At 43.4% G+C, this 14560-nt stretch overlaps 1 protein-coding gene across 1 annotated transcript in view; it reads right to left on the bottom strand.

Annotated features, from left to right (window-relative positions):
- Positions 1 to 9042: 9042 nt before the first annotated feature.
- The window catches only part of LOC143284235 (glutamate receptor 3-like), a 446731-nt gene continuing 441213 nt past the window's right edge, over positions 9043 to 14560 (bottom strand). The window contains exons 17-20 of the mRNA XM_076590909.1: positions 13124 to 13250; positions 11498 to 11620; positions 10482 to 10619; positions 9043 to 9358 (exon numbers count right to left, since the gene is read on the bottom strand). Coding sequence (XP_076447024.1) covers positions 9278 to 9358; positions 10482 to 10619; positions 11498 to 11620; positions 13124 to 13250 — 469 coding nt within the window. The 3' untranslated portion in view covers positions 9043 to 9277. The remainder of the gene's footprint in view (positions 9359 to 10481; positions 10620 to 11497; positions 11621 to 13123; positions 13251 to 14560) is intronic.

Genomic DNA, 14560 nt, shown 5'->3' with positions numbered 1-14560 from the left:
ACCGTCTGTTCCAGAAACATCTGTGCACACTGTGTGAAGTCAAAAGGATGCATCAAAGTAGATGCTCCAGTCTGACTGATCCAAGTATTTAGTTACCAGCATTTACGGGTATCATGGGTCTGTTTGCATTATATAGAGATCTGCATTATAAACAGAGTGTACATAGACTGGCTCTTACTTATAAAGAACTCCAGTGCACATGAAAGTATTGTATAGGAACTGTAAAGTGAAAAAAGCAATCAGGAAAGTAAAATCAGTTTGTAGTTGGAAAACTTATTTTTTTGCTGCGTGTCAATAATGATTTGTTCATCCCCTCGATAAAAATGTCCACATTGGCCTGGAGCAGTGAAACAGCCATTCCTCTCATCAGTACAAGACCTCAGGTTCAGATCTCATTGAGACAGAGTTATTTGGCAGCGTTCCTCCCACTATGAAAGGTTGGGTAAGGCCCCCCCGACGGTTAATCTTTCAGATGACAGTGACTTGGGTCCTTGGTGCAGCACTCTCAACTCCTACCAAACATTCTGCAGTAAACTGGTGGCACTGGTCTCTGGCAGGTTGTGGGACGTCAGTGTACCACAAGGACTGACGACTATTAGTCTATCAATTCATTGCAACGTGTGCTTTTGTGCAGGCATTGTAAAGAACCTGCAGCAGAGAGGAGTATCTGGCAAAATTCTACACAAAGAAAATTAATTTTCACAAGAAACAAAGTGTACTAATATACCTCTTCACACTTAAATCCCCCCCAACCCCTCTGCAAAATTAAGGGGGGGGGGGGGGGGGGAGAAAAGAAAAGAGAGCAAACCCCTTTCCCCTCAAACAACTGTATTGTGCTAACACATTTCTCTTATGTTCCCTTTCTGTTCCCATGTGTTGATGTGTGTAGGAAAGAGGTTTGGGTGACCATCATCATTGATTATCATAAACCATTGTTTGTCTTTGATTTTGCCAGCACTGCCTTGTCTGAACTTAGAATCATTGACATCAGTGTATGCGCTGATGTGCAACAGTGTGTGTGTTGTGTGTGTGTGATGACTGTACAAATCTTTATACTTATAATATGAACAGACAATGGCATTGTTCAGCTGATTTTGTAATTAAGTGCATTTATGCTGGATTGTGGAGTGGAAAATAAAATGTTTTATAAAATATTTTCATTGTCATATTTTCCCCCAAAAGAGTGGAGACCTAGTCGCTAACCCATGGAAGAAGTGCGACTGTCCTGTCGCCAAAAGCAGATGCAGGAAAATTAAAATCCACAGCTGGCATCCACATCAGCAAAAGTTGGCCTCAACATATGCTTAAATGAAAAACCAAGGTTTTGAAGATCAGTTCAAACAGCTGTTAGATTCACCTCACTAACGGAGGATACACCTGAGGAAGGTAGCACCTCAAGCTCCCAGACACTCACACCTGTTTCAGGGATGTTTGCCAAAGACTAGATCTTTGCTGACACTCACATCCAGACAATGGGGAACATGTCACAGAAGAAAACACTTACTGGTTAACCCCTACACTGCCAACACTTTTGTGAGGTCAGCTGTGTGCAATATGTCAAGGAAAAAAGCCGAGTCAGTGCTATGATGTACTCTAATACTACTACTGTAGCTTCTCTGTTTGTGGGAAATGTGCATGGAATTACACAGACTGATGCCTAAGTTCTACTTGAACACGGCAAAAAAATAAAAGGTCTCACTTTATGATTTGTTGAGTTTTTATTAAAGTTATTACATGTTTATATTTTGTGAATATTTCCGTAAAAAAAACTCACAAGCACTCGGCATAACAACATACAAAAAAAGAAGCAATAAACCTTGGTCTATTCTTCATCAGAATTAACTTCTGAATCATTGTGCAAGTTTTCTTCATCTTTGCATCATTCATAATTTCCTCAAAATTAATGTTTAAAAGGACTGCGAGTATGAGACCGTTACAACATTGCCATTTTGAAGAAGATTGGTTTCAATACTTGGGGTATGTGGGGAGGGGGGGGGGGGGGGGGGAAGGCGGGGTAGATTTTGCAAGACCTGTTATCTCTCAGTGAGTTTGAAAAGGGAAGCATATCACTTTAATGAACCTTTTCTATGCCTATCAACATCAGTCAGTGGCTCACATCCTGAAATGGGCACAAACGTTTAATGAAATCTCTCTTAATTTCATGGAGATAATTTAGTAGAGATAGGCTTCACAGAAGGCTCCAAGAGCACCATCAGTTTAACGGAGATAGGCTTCGCAGAAGGCTGTGAGAGCACTGTTTTTTAACATAGGCTTCACAGAAGGCTCGGGGAGCTCTGTTAGTTTAGCAGAGATAGGCTTCACAGAAGACACCGAGAGCTCCATTATTTATCAGAGAAAGGCTTCACAGAAGGCTGTGAGAGCACCATTATTTAACAGGCTTCACAGAAGACACCGAGAGCTCCATTATTTATCAGAGAAAGGCTTCACAGAAGTCTGTGAGAGCACCATTAGTTTAACAGAGATTAGGCTTCACAGAAGGCTGTGAGAGCACTATTAGTTTAACGGAGATAAGCTTTACAGGAGGCTGAGAGAGCATAGAGACAGGCTTCACAGAAGGCTCAGAGAGCATGGAGATAGGCTTCACATAAGGCTCTGAGAGCACGGAGACAGGCTTCACAGAAGGCTTAGAGAGCACGGAGACAGGCTTCACAGAAGGCTCAGAGCACGGAGATAGGCTTCACAGAAGGCTCAGAGCACGGAGATAGGTTTCACAGAAGACTCAGAGAGCACGGAGATAGGCTTCACAGAAGGCTGTGAGAGCACCATTAGTTTAACGGAGACAGGCTTCACAGAAGGCTCAGAGCACGGAGACAGGCTTCACAGAAGACTCAGAGAGCACGGAGACAGGCTTCACAGAAGGCTCAGAGCACGGAGATAGGTTTCACATAAGGCTCTGGAAGCACGGAAACAGGCTTCACAGAAGGCTCAGAGCACGGAAACAGGCTTCACAGAAGGCTCAGAGCACGGAAACAGGCTTCACAGAAGGCTCAGAGAGCACGGAGACAGGCTTCACAGAAGGCTCTGAGAGCACGGAGATAGGCTTCACATAAGGCTCTCAGAGCAAGGAGACAGGCTTCACAGAAGGCTCACAGCACGGAGATAGGCTTCACAGGAGGCTCTGAGAGCACGGAGATAGGTTTCACAGAAGGCTCAGAGAGCACGGAGACAGGCTTCACAGAAGGCTCAGAGCACGGAGACAGGCTTCACAGAAGGCTCAGAGCACGGAGACAGCCTTCACAGAAGGCTCAGAGAGCACAGAGACTGGCTTCACAGAAGGCTCAGAGCACGGAGACAGCCTTCACAGAAGGCTCAGAGAGCACAGACAGCCTTCACAGAAGGCTTAGAGCACGGAGACTGGCTTCACAGAAGGCTCAGAGCACGGAGACAGGCTTCACAGAAGGCTCAGAGCACAGAGATAGGCTTCACAGAAGGCTCAGAGAGCACGGAGATAGGCTTCACAGAAGGCTCTGAGAGCTCCGTTGGTTTAACAGACAAGGCAGTCAAGGGGTTAACGTGGCAGTGAGGATCCAGTGAGCCAAGCAGAGCTAGAGGTGACCCACACAGCTGGCCACTGAAGACACAGGACGCTGCCCGTCAAGCTGCAGCTGTGATGCCACCTGACCTCCCACAGGGAGGACTGACTGCTGCAGGACTGGACTGCTCAGCCACTCTTCTCTTTCTTTACATCTTTTCACTTAAATGATCTTAGACGTGTGTGTGCGTGCGTGTGCGTGTGCGTGTGTGCGCGCGCGTATGAAGAAAACGGTTCACAGAAATGATTAATTAGAACAGCGCAATAAACATCCTGAAAATTACTAAATTATAACATTAGTCAACAAATTAAACAGAAATCAATTCATCCAAGAATACCTGCAGCTTGAGTCGCACTACAGGAGAACACACACTCCATTCAGATGATCCCCGCAGTGTCAACACCAGCAGATGCAATCCACTATCACGACATCATGACATCTGCAGCCCACCATCTCCTTCAAGTTCAACCTCCATCCACACACCCTCCCCTTCCCTCCCCTCCTCATTCATGCAGATCATAGCCACAGCCCAATGAAAGGTGTTTAAAGAAAAAGGATGTAAAATGAAATAGTCTGGGTTAAAAATTAAAAAAAGGATATAAGATGAAATAGTTTGGGTATATATATATATATATATATATATATATATATATATATATAGATAGAGAGAGAGAGAGAGAGAGAGAGAGAGAGAGAAACTGGTTCTTACCATAATTCGCCGATTCAGGTGTATCGACAGGAAAGTATCTGCACAAAACTGAAATTGACAAGCGTGACTGTTCAAGATGCAACTGAATCTGAAGTCTTGGTGTAATGTTTCGCATGAAAACAAAACAGTTGTAAGCACTTGATTTACTGATCATTTTGATTCTGCAACCCAATATTTCTGTGAAACACACTAATGTCACACCACTTTAAAATACCGTTGAAGCACAGAACTCGTGGATTAAAAAAAAAAGAAAAAGAATTTGTATAGAGGTGGTAGTTAGTATCGGGGGAATATGTATATTCTTCAGCAGAACACAACTCCAGAATTGACGGGAAACTGGTCTTCAATATTGTTAACAGCTGTAAATCTACCAGTATGTTATCAATGAATGTTGAACTGCTGTGTGTCTGGGTACTAGCATGCAGGCTTTCCTCCAGTCATGTGTGGCCCACCACTATGACACGGAAGAACGTGAGATACCTTAGTTGCGTTACCTCATTCACACAAAGAAATTCAGAAAGCAGAGATATTGAACAATCTTTTTTTTTTCTTTTGTTACACAGTGTAACACGTTCTGTCTATGGTGAATAACCGTTTCTCTCATTCAAGCACACACACACACACACACACACACACACACACTAACACACACACACACTAACACACACACACTAACACACACACACACACACACACACACACACACACACACACTAGCACTAACACACACACACACTAACACATACACACACACACACACACGCACACACACAATGTTAAACATTCATCAGTCAAACTGCCATGAAACCGGAATACACACACACATATAAAAAGCATTTCAAATTCAAACCAGTGGAAAATAGTGAGTGCAATTAATACAACTGCATCCATGAACACATTCAGTGCAATTGAGCAGAAGGATTATGTACATTCGAAGGGTTACAATAAAAACAACAAAAAACAACAACAAAATAAAACAAAAAACAATAGAAACTGAACTGGGGTTCAGTGAATTGCTGTGTAAAAGGTTCGTTTTACTTCCAATCACAAATTATCTAAAATGTTATTGGATTTTTTTTTTAAAGAGCATATATTCATATTTCGATAGGATGATCAACATTTAAGTGCAAGTAGTCATAAAACGGTATTATTCCTGTATTTTCAAGTGAAAAGATCAATTGAAAAATAACCCCTCAAGCCCCCCCCTCCCCGCCCCCTCCAACAAAAAACCAAAAACAAACAAACAAACAAAAAACAAAACAAAAAAACACCACCACCAAAACAAAACAAGACAAACAACATTGAAAATAAACCAAAATAAATCTATTGCAGGAGGAGGAGGAATTTTGTTTAATGTCCCGTCACACATATCGGTGATTGATGACATTTTGTTAAAGTATTCATGAATACATTTGAGTATTATCGGTTTGAAGGGGTGGGAGATGTGAATGAATGGAGAGCTGAGGGGAAACTGGGCAAATGAGGATGAAATGAGGGTGAAATTTGAAAAAAAAAATCAAAATACAATTACAAGACATTACGTAAAGGACTTCGTAAAAGAGAAGTCGTTTAAACTGACAAGCGAAACAACTGATAACGAATGCCAAAAGTCAAAAACTATATTGCACTTTCAAGATGAATGACAAACAATCAGTATATATATATCTTAAATGGTGAAATGAATACTAAACAAAGTTCACTGAATTTAAAAAAACAACAACAGACACATCGATTTCAAGGTTAGGTGAGTAAATACAGCAAACACACAGGCAAATATTTCAAAGAAATATAAAGAAAAAGAAGAAGAAAAAAAAGACACACGAGGGAATAGAAATCTTGTGTACATTCCAGTCTTTTGAAATACCAAATATCTCATTTCCGGAGTGCTTTTAATTTGTTATGCATTAAACGCAGGTTAACATCATTATTATTAAATCGATAGGAAAAGTGGACACGACATATAAACTGACAGCAATATCATATCGAATACGTACAAAGCTCTAAAATTAACACTTCACAGGATTTTTGTTCAGTTACACAGATCATTTTTCAGTATTTTGATTCTCTGTCACAACCATAACTCACTTTGATTGTGAACATGAATGCACACATGCACACTCTCTCATCTGCTCTTTACCATGTGCATGAATACATGTGCCCCATGAATACATTGAACACGCCCATTTTGGAACACTTACAACACACACACACACACACACACACACACACACACACACACACGCACGCACGCACACACACAATACAACACTGACAACCAAGTACACTCATGTACTTTACAGTGTGCGTGAAAGGTATATCGCCGGACTATCATTTATGCTTTCTGCACCACTGTGCATGATTTGCGCGATGTACAATTGGTGCACAAAGTTATGGCACTTCTCAAGGGAACCTCTGCTGTCACCGTAAAGAGTCCCATGGGAAGCCTCGCTGCGTTGACCTAAATTATGCAAGATCCAATTCAAATTTGAGCCAGCCCTCCCTCGAAACCTTAAAATCATTAGAAAAGTTATCTTCGCCAGGCGTAAAATTCAGAAGACATGTTTGTGGGTTGATCAGAATTGTACATTCTTTTTTGAAATACTTGTTTGATCTAACAAATGCATGCTCTTTCAGTATTTTCTGACTGAACAAGGACCTATATGACTTGAACACTGCAGCAAGCTTCGCAGGGCATGCTGTCATTTGGCTCTACCCAGATAGGCAGCCTGTTGCGCAAATGACTGTTTGTAAAGCACTCAGAGCTTGGTCTGCGACCGAGTACAAGCGCATCCACATTATCATCATCATCATCATCATCATCATCATCATCAAAGAGCAGCCCTGATGGTTTTAGCACATAGGCGGATGTCATAATCAAATTGGGAAAAAAAAGAAGAAAAAAAAGACTGACAAGTGGAGAGGCATCTTTCTTTCTTCTAGCTACAAAGAAACCCAAATTGTTATGATGCTGCATTCATTTAAAAAAAAAGAAGTGAATATTCTGCGTCTGTTTCACAGCACCAGCTTTACAGTGTGCAGTGTGTTTATAAATACAACGTGCTGATGCAAGACAGACTTCACTGATAAAAGTTGATATTATTTTGTGTGTGTTTTACTGCAACCTGTTGTGACTAAAAAGAAGTGCTGACAGTATTTCAGACACATAATGGTTTGCAGAGGAAGTGAGAAAAAAAACCCAGACTTGTTTACTCAAACAGCTCTTTAGGCAATATTTTCCTGAAAAAAACTGAAGCAGACTTCTTTGCTCTTATAATCAACTGAACAATATTTCTTCTGACTAAATGCTGACTAAAGGCACAAAAATAAAAGAATGGTGAAGGTGGGGCAAAAAACAACAACAAACAAACAAATCAACACCACCTGCCAAAAACGTGGCAGGCTGACAGACTTGGTTTAATTAAGAAGAAGAAGAAGAAAAAATTATCAGCAGATGCTGCCTTATAAAAGAGGGTGCACGAATCCAAATAATTAACATTGTGATCAGTTTTCTGTGGACCGAACCGGGTTCAGACTGATTCCACAAACTGCAACTTGGTATTCTCAAACTACTGTTGCTTATGAATTAGTGAAAGTCTTCAGTCATATGTTTTTTGTTTTGTTTTTTTAATTATAAATATTCAGCCTAATGGGGTAGCCTGATTGCCTGACCAGCACAGGTGACTTTTTTTTAAAGTGAAGAGGAGTTGTGCAGTCCCTTCCACACTCTCTCGCCTACCGACGCTCAGAGTCCCACAGGTGCAGATACTATTCAGCCACATGGGGATTAAAACATGACCTCTAAGCCAGATGGGAGTTCTAATCAAGACATGTTTTAATTATTCCCTTTGATGTTGATGGTATCAGTTTACACAAGACCTCCAAGTACAAGAAGTTTATGAAAGTGTAAGGACAGCATAAAACAGTGAACAAAGTCTGGAGAATGTTGACAACACATCAACTTTTTTTTTTTTTTTTTTGCTGTCCCATCATCTGCTATGATTCGGTGGCATTACTCCCACGCCGAGTCCCACATACACAGCCACACCCGGGTTCATCTGTCACAGTCCTAGCTTCAGCAGTCCACATGGAATCATCGATGTTAGGTCGTCAGGAGGCCACACACTAAAAGAGACCCTGCACTGCTGCTGAATCACTTCTGTGGTGTTCAGTAGTGTCGGTTCTGATTCAACATACCGAGGTCGCTGCCTACTAAGTCCCCCTAATGACGACAATCGCTTTAGTCACGGTACCAGAGTGAGTGAGTGTCCTCCCCCCTCCCCTTCCAGCAACACATCAGCTTATCCCTGTAAGACAAGGGTAAAGGAATCTGAAGCAGTGGCAAGAGGAGCATCCATGAAGCTGGATGTGATTTTTTTTTTCTCAAAATTTAGCTGACAACTTCACAAAATCCTTCCAGTTCGCCTTCCTTGGATTAGCAGAAATACTGTCGAGTCCAGAACAATATCATCATTATTGCAGGCAACCTGGCCGGTGGTGATAAGACTGAGTTTTCTGAACAATGAACTAGATACCGTTGGTCCTTTCTTTGTGTTTCAATGGACTGAAGCAAAAAGCCAAGAGGCACAAGCAGTTTCCAGTGGTGAAGCTTCAGTGGAAAGCAGGTATCTCTTTCTACAGGTAACAAGCAATAGTGCTTGAGAATAAAAAAAAAGAAGAAGATTAAAATGGTTTAAGCTGCAGACTGTTCCTTTCTCCTCTACCCCCCCCCCCCCCAAACCCTCCGCCATCTTACATGGTCTCTCTGTCTTTCATTGGCTGACCAATTTAGTTGAAAGAACAACTGAAAAGTGGAATTAAACCAAAGCACATGAAGCACCCTCAGTTATGATCAAAAGAAAATAATAAATGGGGTCAGGATGGGTAAGATGATTTAGGAAGCTCCAAAACAGACAAAAAGAAATGAGTATTTATAAACCAAATAAATCGTACCCTGTATTAAGTATTTTGGCAGAAAACTTCGAAGAGAGGGAGACCAAAAAAAGTTGAGCTGCTGTCACTGGTTGCTGTAGCAGGGCTGGTCGTCATGCATGAAGGATTCGAAGCCAATCAACCGAGGTGGGGCGTCATATGTGTACTGCTCAGAAAAACACACACACAAAAAACAAAAAAAAACCAAAAACAAAACAACCATCTTTCATGCCTGTTTCAGAAGTGCATTGCAGTATCATCATAAGTAAGTCATTGTAACACACACACACACACACACACACACACACACACACACACGCACACACACACACACACACACACACACACACACGAGTATGTGAAAGGGTCTAAATGCATCCTGTTGACCTGGTGGCAGTGATATCTAGAACTACACAGGCCCATGAAAAAACCCAACCTTTTTATAATGACAAAAAGGTGGTATCAGCACATCTAGTCATTTCACAGGAATCTCAGACGACACATCCCACCAACTTCTTGTTGTTGTTGTTAAGATCAGACAGTGCTTTAATGAAACATACCTATCGTCCATTGAAATGTTTAGTATTTGTATTTGTATTACTCTTTTTGTCACGACAGATTTCTCTGTGTGAAATTCGGGCTGCTCTCCCCAGGGAGAGCGTGTCGCTACACTGACAGCGCCACCTATTTTTTTGTTGTTTTTTTTGTCTGCCTGCAATTTCATTTGTTTTCTTATCTAAGTGGATTTTTCTACAGGATTTTGCCAGGGACAGCCCTTTTGTCGCAGTGGGTTCTTTTACGTGCGCTAAATGCATGCTGCACACGGGACCTCGGTTTATCGTCTCGTCTGAATGATCAGAGTCCAGACCACCACAACAAGGTCTAGTGGAGGGGGAGAAAATACCGGCGACTGCTGGTGTGTTTCGAACCAGTGCGCTCAGATTCTCTCGCTTCCTAGGCGGACGCGCTACCACAAGGCCAACACTCCACGTGTCATGTTAACTCTCTCCATACGAACGGCGAAAGAGACGACGTTACAGCGTTTCACCCCAATTACCATCATCAAAATATTGCAAGCGGAAGGCTCTTATACTGAAGACGTGAATGTTGACAAAGAATACCACAATTCTGACGACGGAAGCTAAAGGTTGGGCAATTCAGACACCCACTGGACATCCGAGGGGTCTGTGTGGAGGAGAAGAGAGGACCGGCCGTACTGAGTGAGTTAACTGAGTAACCCTCCCTCCCACACACAACATTAATGCACACCCCTCCCCCCATCCACCCACCTCTGTAGCCACCCTGGAGAGAGTGTCGTTGCCGTCGAAGGGCAGCTTGGCCCCCTCCCCTGAGCAGGGCGTCTGCACCAGGGAGCTCTGTGTGTGGGTCTGGCTCTCCCTCATGTCCGCCTCGCCCCAGCCATTGGACTGAAACACCAGGAACAGCCAGCCACTGGTGGAGTTTTCTGTGTGGGTGGACTTCTCATCTCTCTCTCTCTCTCAGGGGTGGTTGTGGTTGTGGTGGTGGTTTTGCGTGCGTGCGTGCGTGCGTGTGTGTGTGTGTGTGTGTGTGTGTGTGTGTGTGTGTGTGTGTGTGTGTGTGTTATTGTCTCGCTGTACACTCATACACACACACACGCACACATTAAGAGAGAAAGAGAGAAAGAGAGAGAGAGAGAGGGAGAGAGAGAGAGGGAGAGAGAGACAGTCAGAGAGAGACAGGCAGAGATCTACCGTCCCAATCTTCACGCTGTCTCAATGTATCATCCCCTTACCACTTGTCCCATATCTTCCCCCATCCCCCCCGTCCCCCTACACACACAGCCACACCCAGACCCAATCCATCACAGCGCTAGCACCACAACAGAAAACTCTTCATGTTATACCACCCTCTGGAGGCTAACCCTGCATCGCTGCCATGTTCAAGTGGTGGTGTCTATATAATACGCATCTTTGTCACTTCTCCTTTCTCCCCCCCCCCCCAGCCCCCCCGGCCCTCACAATCTCTCTCACTCCCCACGCCAACACTCTCATCCTTCCTTCCCCTGTCTGCTGCATCAATGCCTCTTCCACCACCCCCCCTCCCCACTTCTCCACCATGTGTGACTGGCGGAGAGATCGTCCACGCATTGTTGTGAACACTGCTCATCCCTTCTTGAGGGGAAAAAACTGAGGACATTGCCCCCCCAACCCCTCCCCCCCCTGTCCTCCCCCTTCAACCACCCCCTCTTGTACCCCCCCCCCCCGCTCGCCCCCAAACCACCCCTCCTATCCCCCCACCCCCTATCCTCCCCTCTGAATCTTACCTTTCCGTTTCTGTTTCTGAAGAAGCGGAATTCAAAGACGCCCAGGAGAATGGCAAAGACCAGACCACTGATGAGGATGTAGAAGATGCCCGCCACATTGCTTAGAGTGAGCGGGGTCTTGATCTGTGCAGCACACACACACACACACACACACACACACACACACACACACACACACACACACACACACACACACACACACACTTCCAATCTCAGCAACAGCCATGCTTGGCCAGCACATACATATCTTATCTACCATCTCTTTTTTTACTATTACATATATTTTTAAAATTTATTTTTATCCATTTATTATATATATATATATATATATATATATATATAATTGTGGCAGGTCCACTTCCTTTGCGTTAGCTGTGCTTGACTATGTGTGTATACATATGTATGTGTACATAACTACATGCATGTATATGAATGTGTATTGTGTGTGCGTGTGTTTATGTACGTTTGTGCCTGCCTGTGTGTGCGTATGTGTTAGGGTAGCTGTTAGATACACATGTATGTTAAAATGTATGTATGCAGTGTGTGTGTGTGTGTGTGTGTGTGTGTGTGTGTGTGTGTGTGTGTGTGTGTGTGTGTGTGTGTGTGTGTGTGTAGTCACATTTTGGTGTGTGTATGTAACATGGATACAATGTTTTATGTTAACAAAAGCGTTTTTGTAAAGCACCTGGAGCAGATTTCTGGATAGTGTGCTATATAAGTATCCATTATATATATATATATATATATATATATATATATATATTTTATCTACCACCACTTTCATTGGTGTTATGCCGTATTGAAGGGTACAGTTATAGACTAAGATTTGGAAACTGATTCTGTTCTTTGACTGCAGTTACAGCACTTGTTTCTCTAATGTTACAGCCGCTTCTTGAGCCCTTGGGGCAGATTTTTGAAATGTTTGAATCAATCAAGTGGAGTGATGGCCTAGAGGTAACGCGTCCGCCTGGGAAGGGAGAGAATCTGAACGCGCTGGTTCGAATCACGTGCTCAGCCGCCGATATTTTCTGACCCTCCATTAGAGCTTGAGTGGTGGTCTGGGCGCTAGTCATTCGGATGAGACGATAAACCGAGGTCCCGTGTGCAGCATGCACTTAGCGCACGTAAAAGAACCCACGGCAACAAAAGGGTTGTTCCTGGCAAAATGCTGAGGAAAAATCCACTTCGATAGGAAAAAAACAAATAAAACTGCACGCACAAAAAAATATTTTAAAAAATGGGTGGCGCTGTAGTGTAGCGACGCACTCTCTCTGGAGAGAGCAGCCCGAATTTCACACAGAGAAATCTGTTGTGATAAAAAATACAAATACAAATAAACGTTCCGGTTATCTTCTTATTCCTGACAACCCCCTCACCACACCCCCTGACGACCTCGGACTCGTCCATTCAAACACAGGCACAACTGCAATTTGTGTAACGGTCACCAGTCGTCAAACTAAACCGACCAAAAAAAAAAAAAAAAAAAAAAAAAAAAAAAATCCACCACATCCCTGAGCACGACATGAGCTGTTAGCATCTTCTTGTTGCTCCCGTCATTGTTGTAACGTGTTTTCTGAATAAAGATTTTTGTTCCAAGCCCAAGACGCAGGCCTGCTAGCGGCTCACCTTGGAGTTGCCCCCACCCCCGATGTCGGCCGCCCCACACTGCCCCTTCTCAATCCACCAGCGCTGCTGCAAGGTGTGCAGCACCCCTCCCTCCTTCAGCCTCAGTACTGCCAGGGTGATCTGGTCCCTGCAGCACAGCACCGCACTGCTCGCTTCAACACACCTCTCAGCACTCACACTGGTACAGGGTTATATCATAACACACCTCTCAACACACACACTGGTACAGGTTAATATCATAGCACAGCACACCTCTCAACACTCACACTGGTACAGGTTGATATCACAGCACACCTCTCAGCACTCACACTGGTACAGGGTTATATCATAACACACCTCTCAACACACACACTGGTACAGGGTTATATCACAGCACACCTCTCAACACTCACACTGGTACAGGGTTATATCACAGCACACCTCTCAACACTCACACTGGTACAGGTTAATATCACAGCACACCTCTCAACACTCACACTGGTACAGGTTAATATCACAGCACACCTCTCAACACTCACACTGGTACAGGGTTATATCACAGCACACCTCTCAACACTCACACTGGTACAGGTTAATATCATAGCACACCTCTCAACACTCACACTGGTACAGGTTAATATCATAGCACACCTCTCAACACTCACACTGGTACAGGTTAATATCATAGCACACCTCTCAACACTCACACTGGTATAGGGTTATATCATAACACACCTCTCAACACACACACTGGTACAGGGTTATATCACAGCACACCTCTCAACACTCACACTGGTACAGGTTAATATCATAGCACACCTCTCAACACTCACACTGGTACAGGTTAATATCATAGCACACCTCTCAACACTCACACTGGTACAGGTTAATATCATAGCACACCTCTCAACACTCACACTGGTACAGGTTAATATCACAGCACACCTCTCAGCACTCACACTGGTACAGGTTAATATCATAGCACACCTCTCAACACTCACACTGGTACAGGTTAATATCATAGCACACCTCTCAACACTCACACTGGTACAGGTTAATATCATAGCACACCTCTCAACACTCACACTGGTACAGGGTTATATCATAGCACACCTCTCAACACTCACACTGGTACAGGTTAATATCATAGCACACCTCTAACACTCACACTGGTACAGGTTAATATCATAGCACACCTCTCAACACTCACACTGGTACAGGTTAATATCATAGCACACCTCTCAACACTCACACTGGTACAGGTTAATATCATAGCACACCTCTCAACACTCACACTGGTACAGGGTTATATCATAGCACACCTCTCAACACTCACACTGGTACAGGTTAATATCATAGCACACCTCTCAACACTCACACTGGTACAGGTTAATATCATAGCACACCTCTCAGCACTCACACTGGTACAGGGTTATATCATAGCACACCTCTCAACAC

The sequence above is a fragment of the Babylonia areolata genome, chromosome 7 (genome assembly GCF_041734735.1).
Source record: "Babylonia areolata isolate BAREFJ2019XMU chromosome 7, ASM4173473v1, whole genome shotgun sequence".
NCBI lineage: Eukaryota > Metazoa > Mollusca > Gastropoda > Neogastropoda > Buccinidae > Babylonia > Babylonia areolata.
This window is presented reverse-complemented; position numbering and strand designations above follow the sequence as displayed.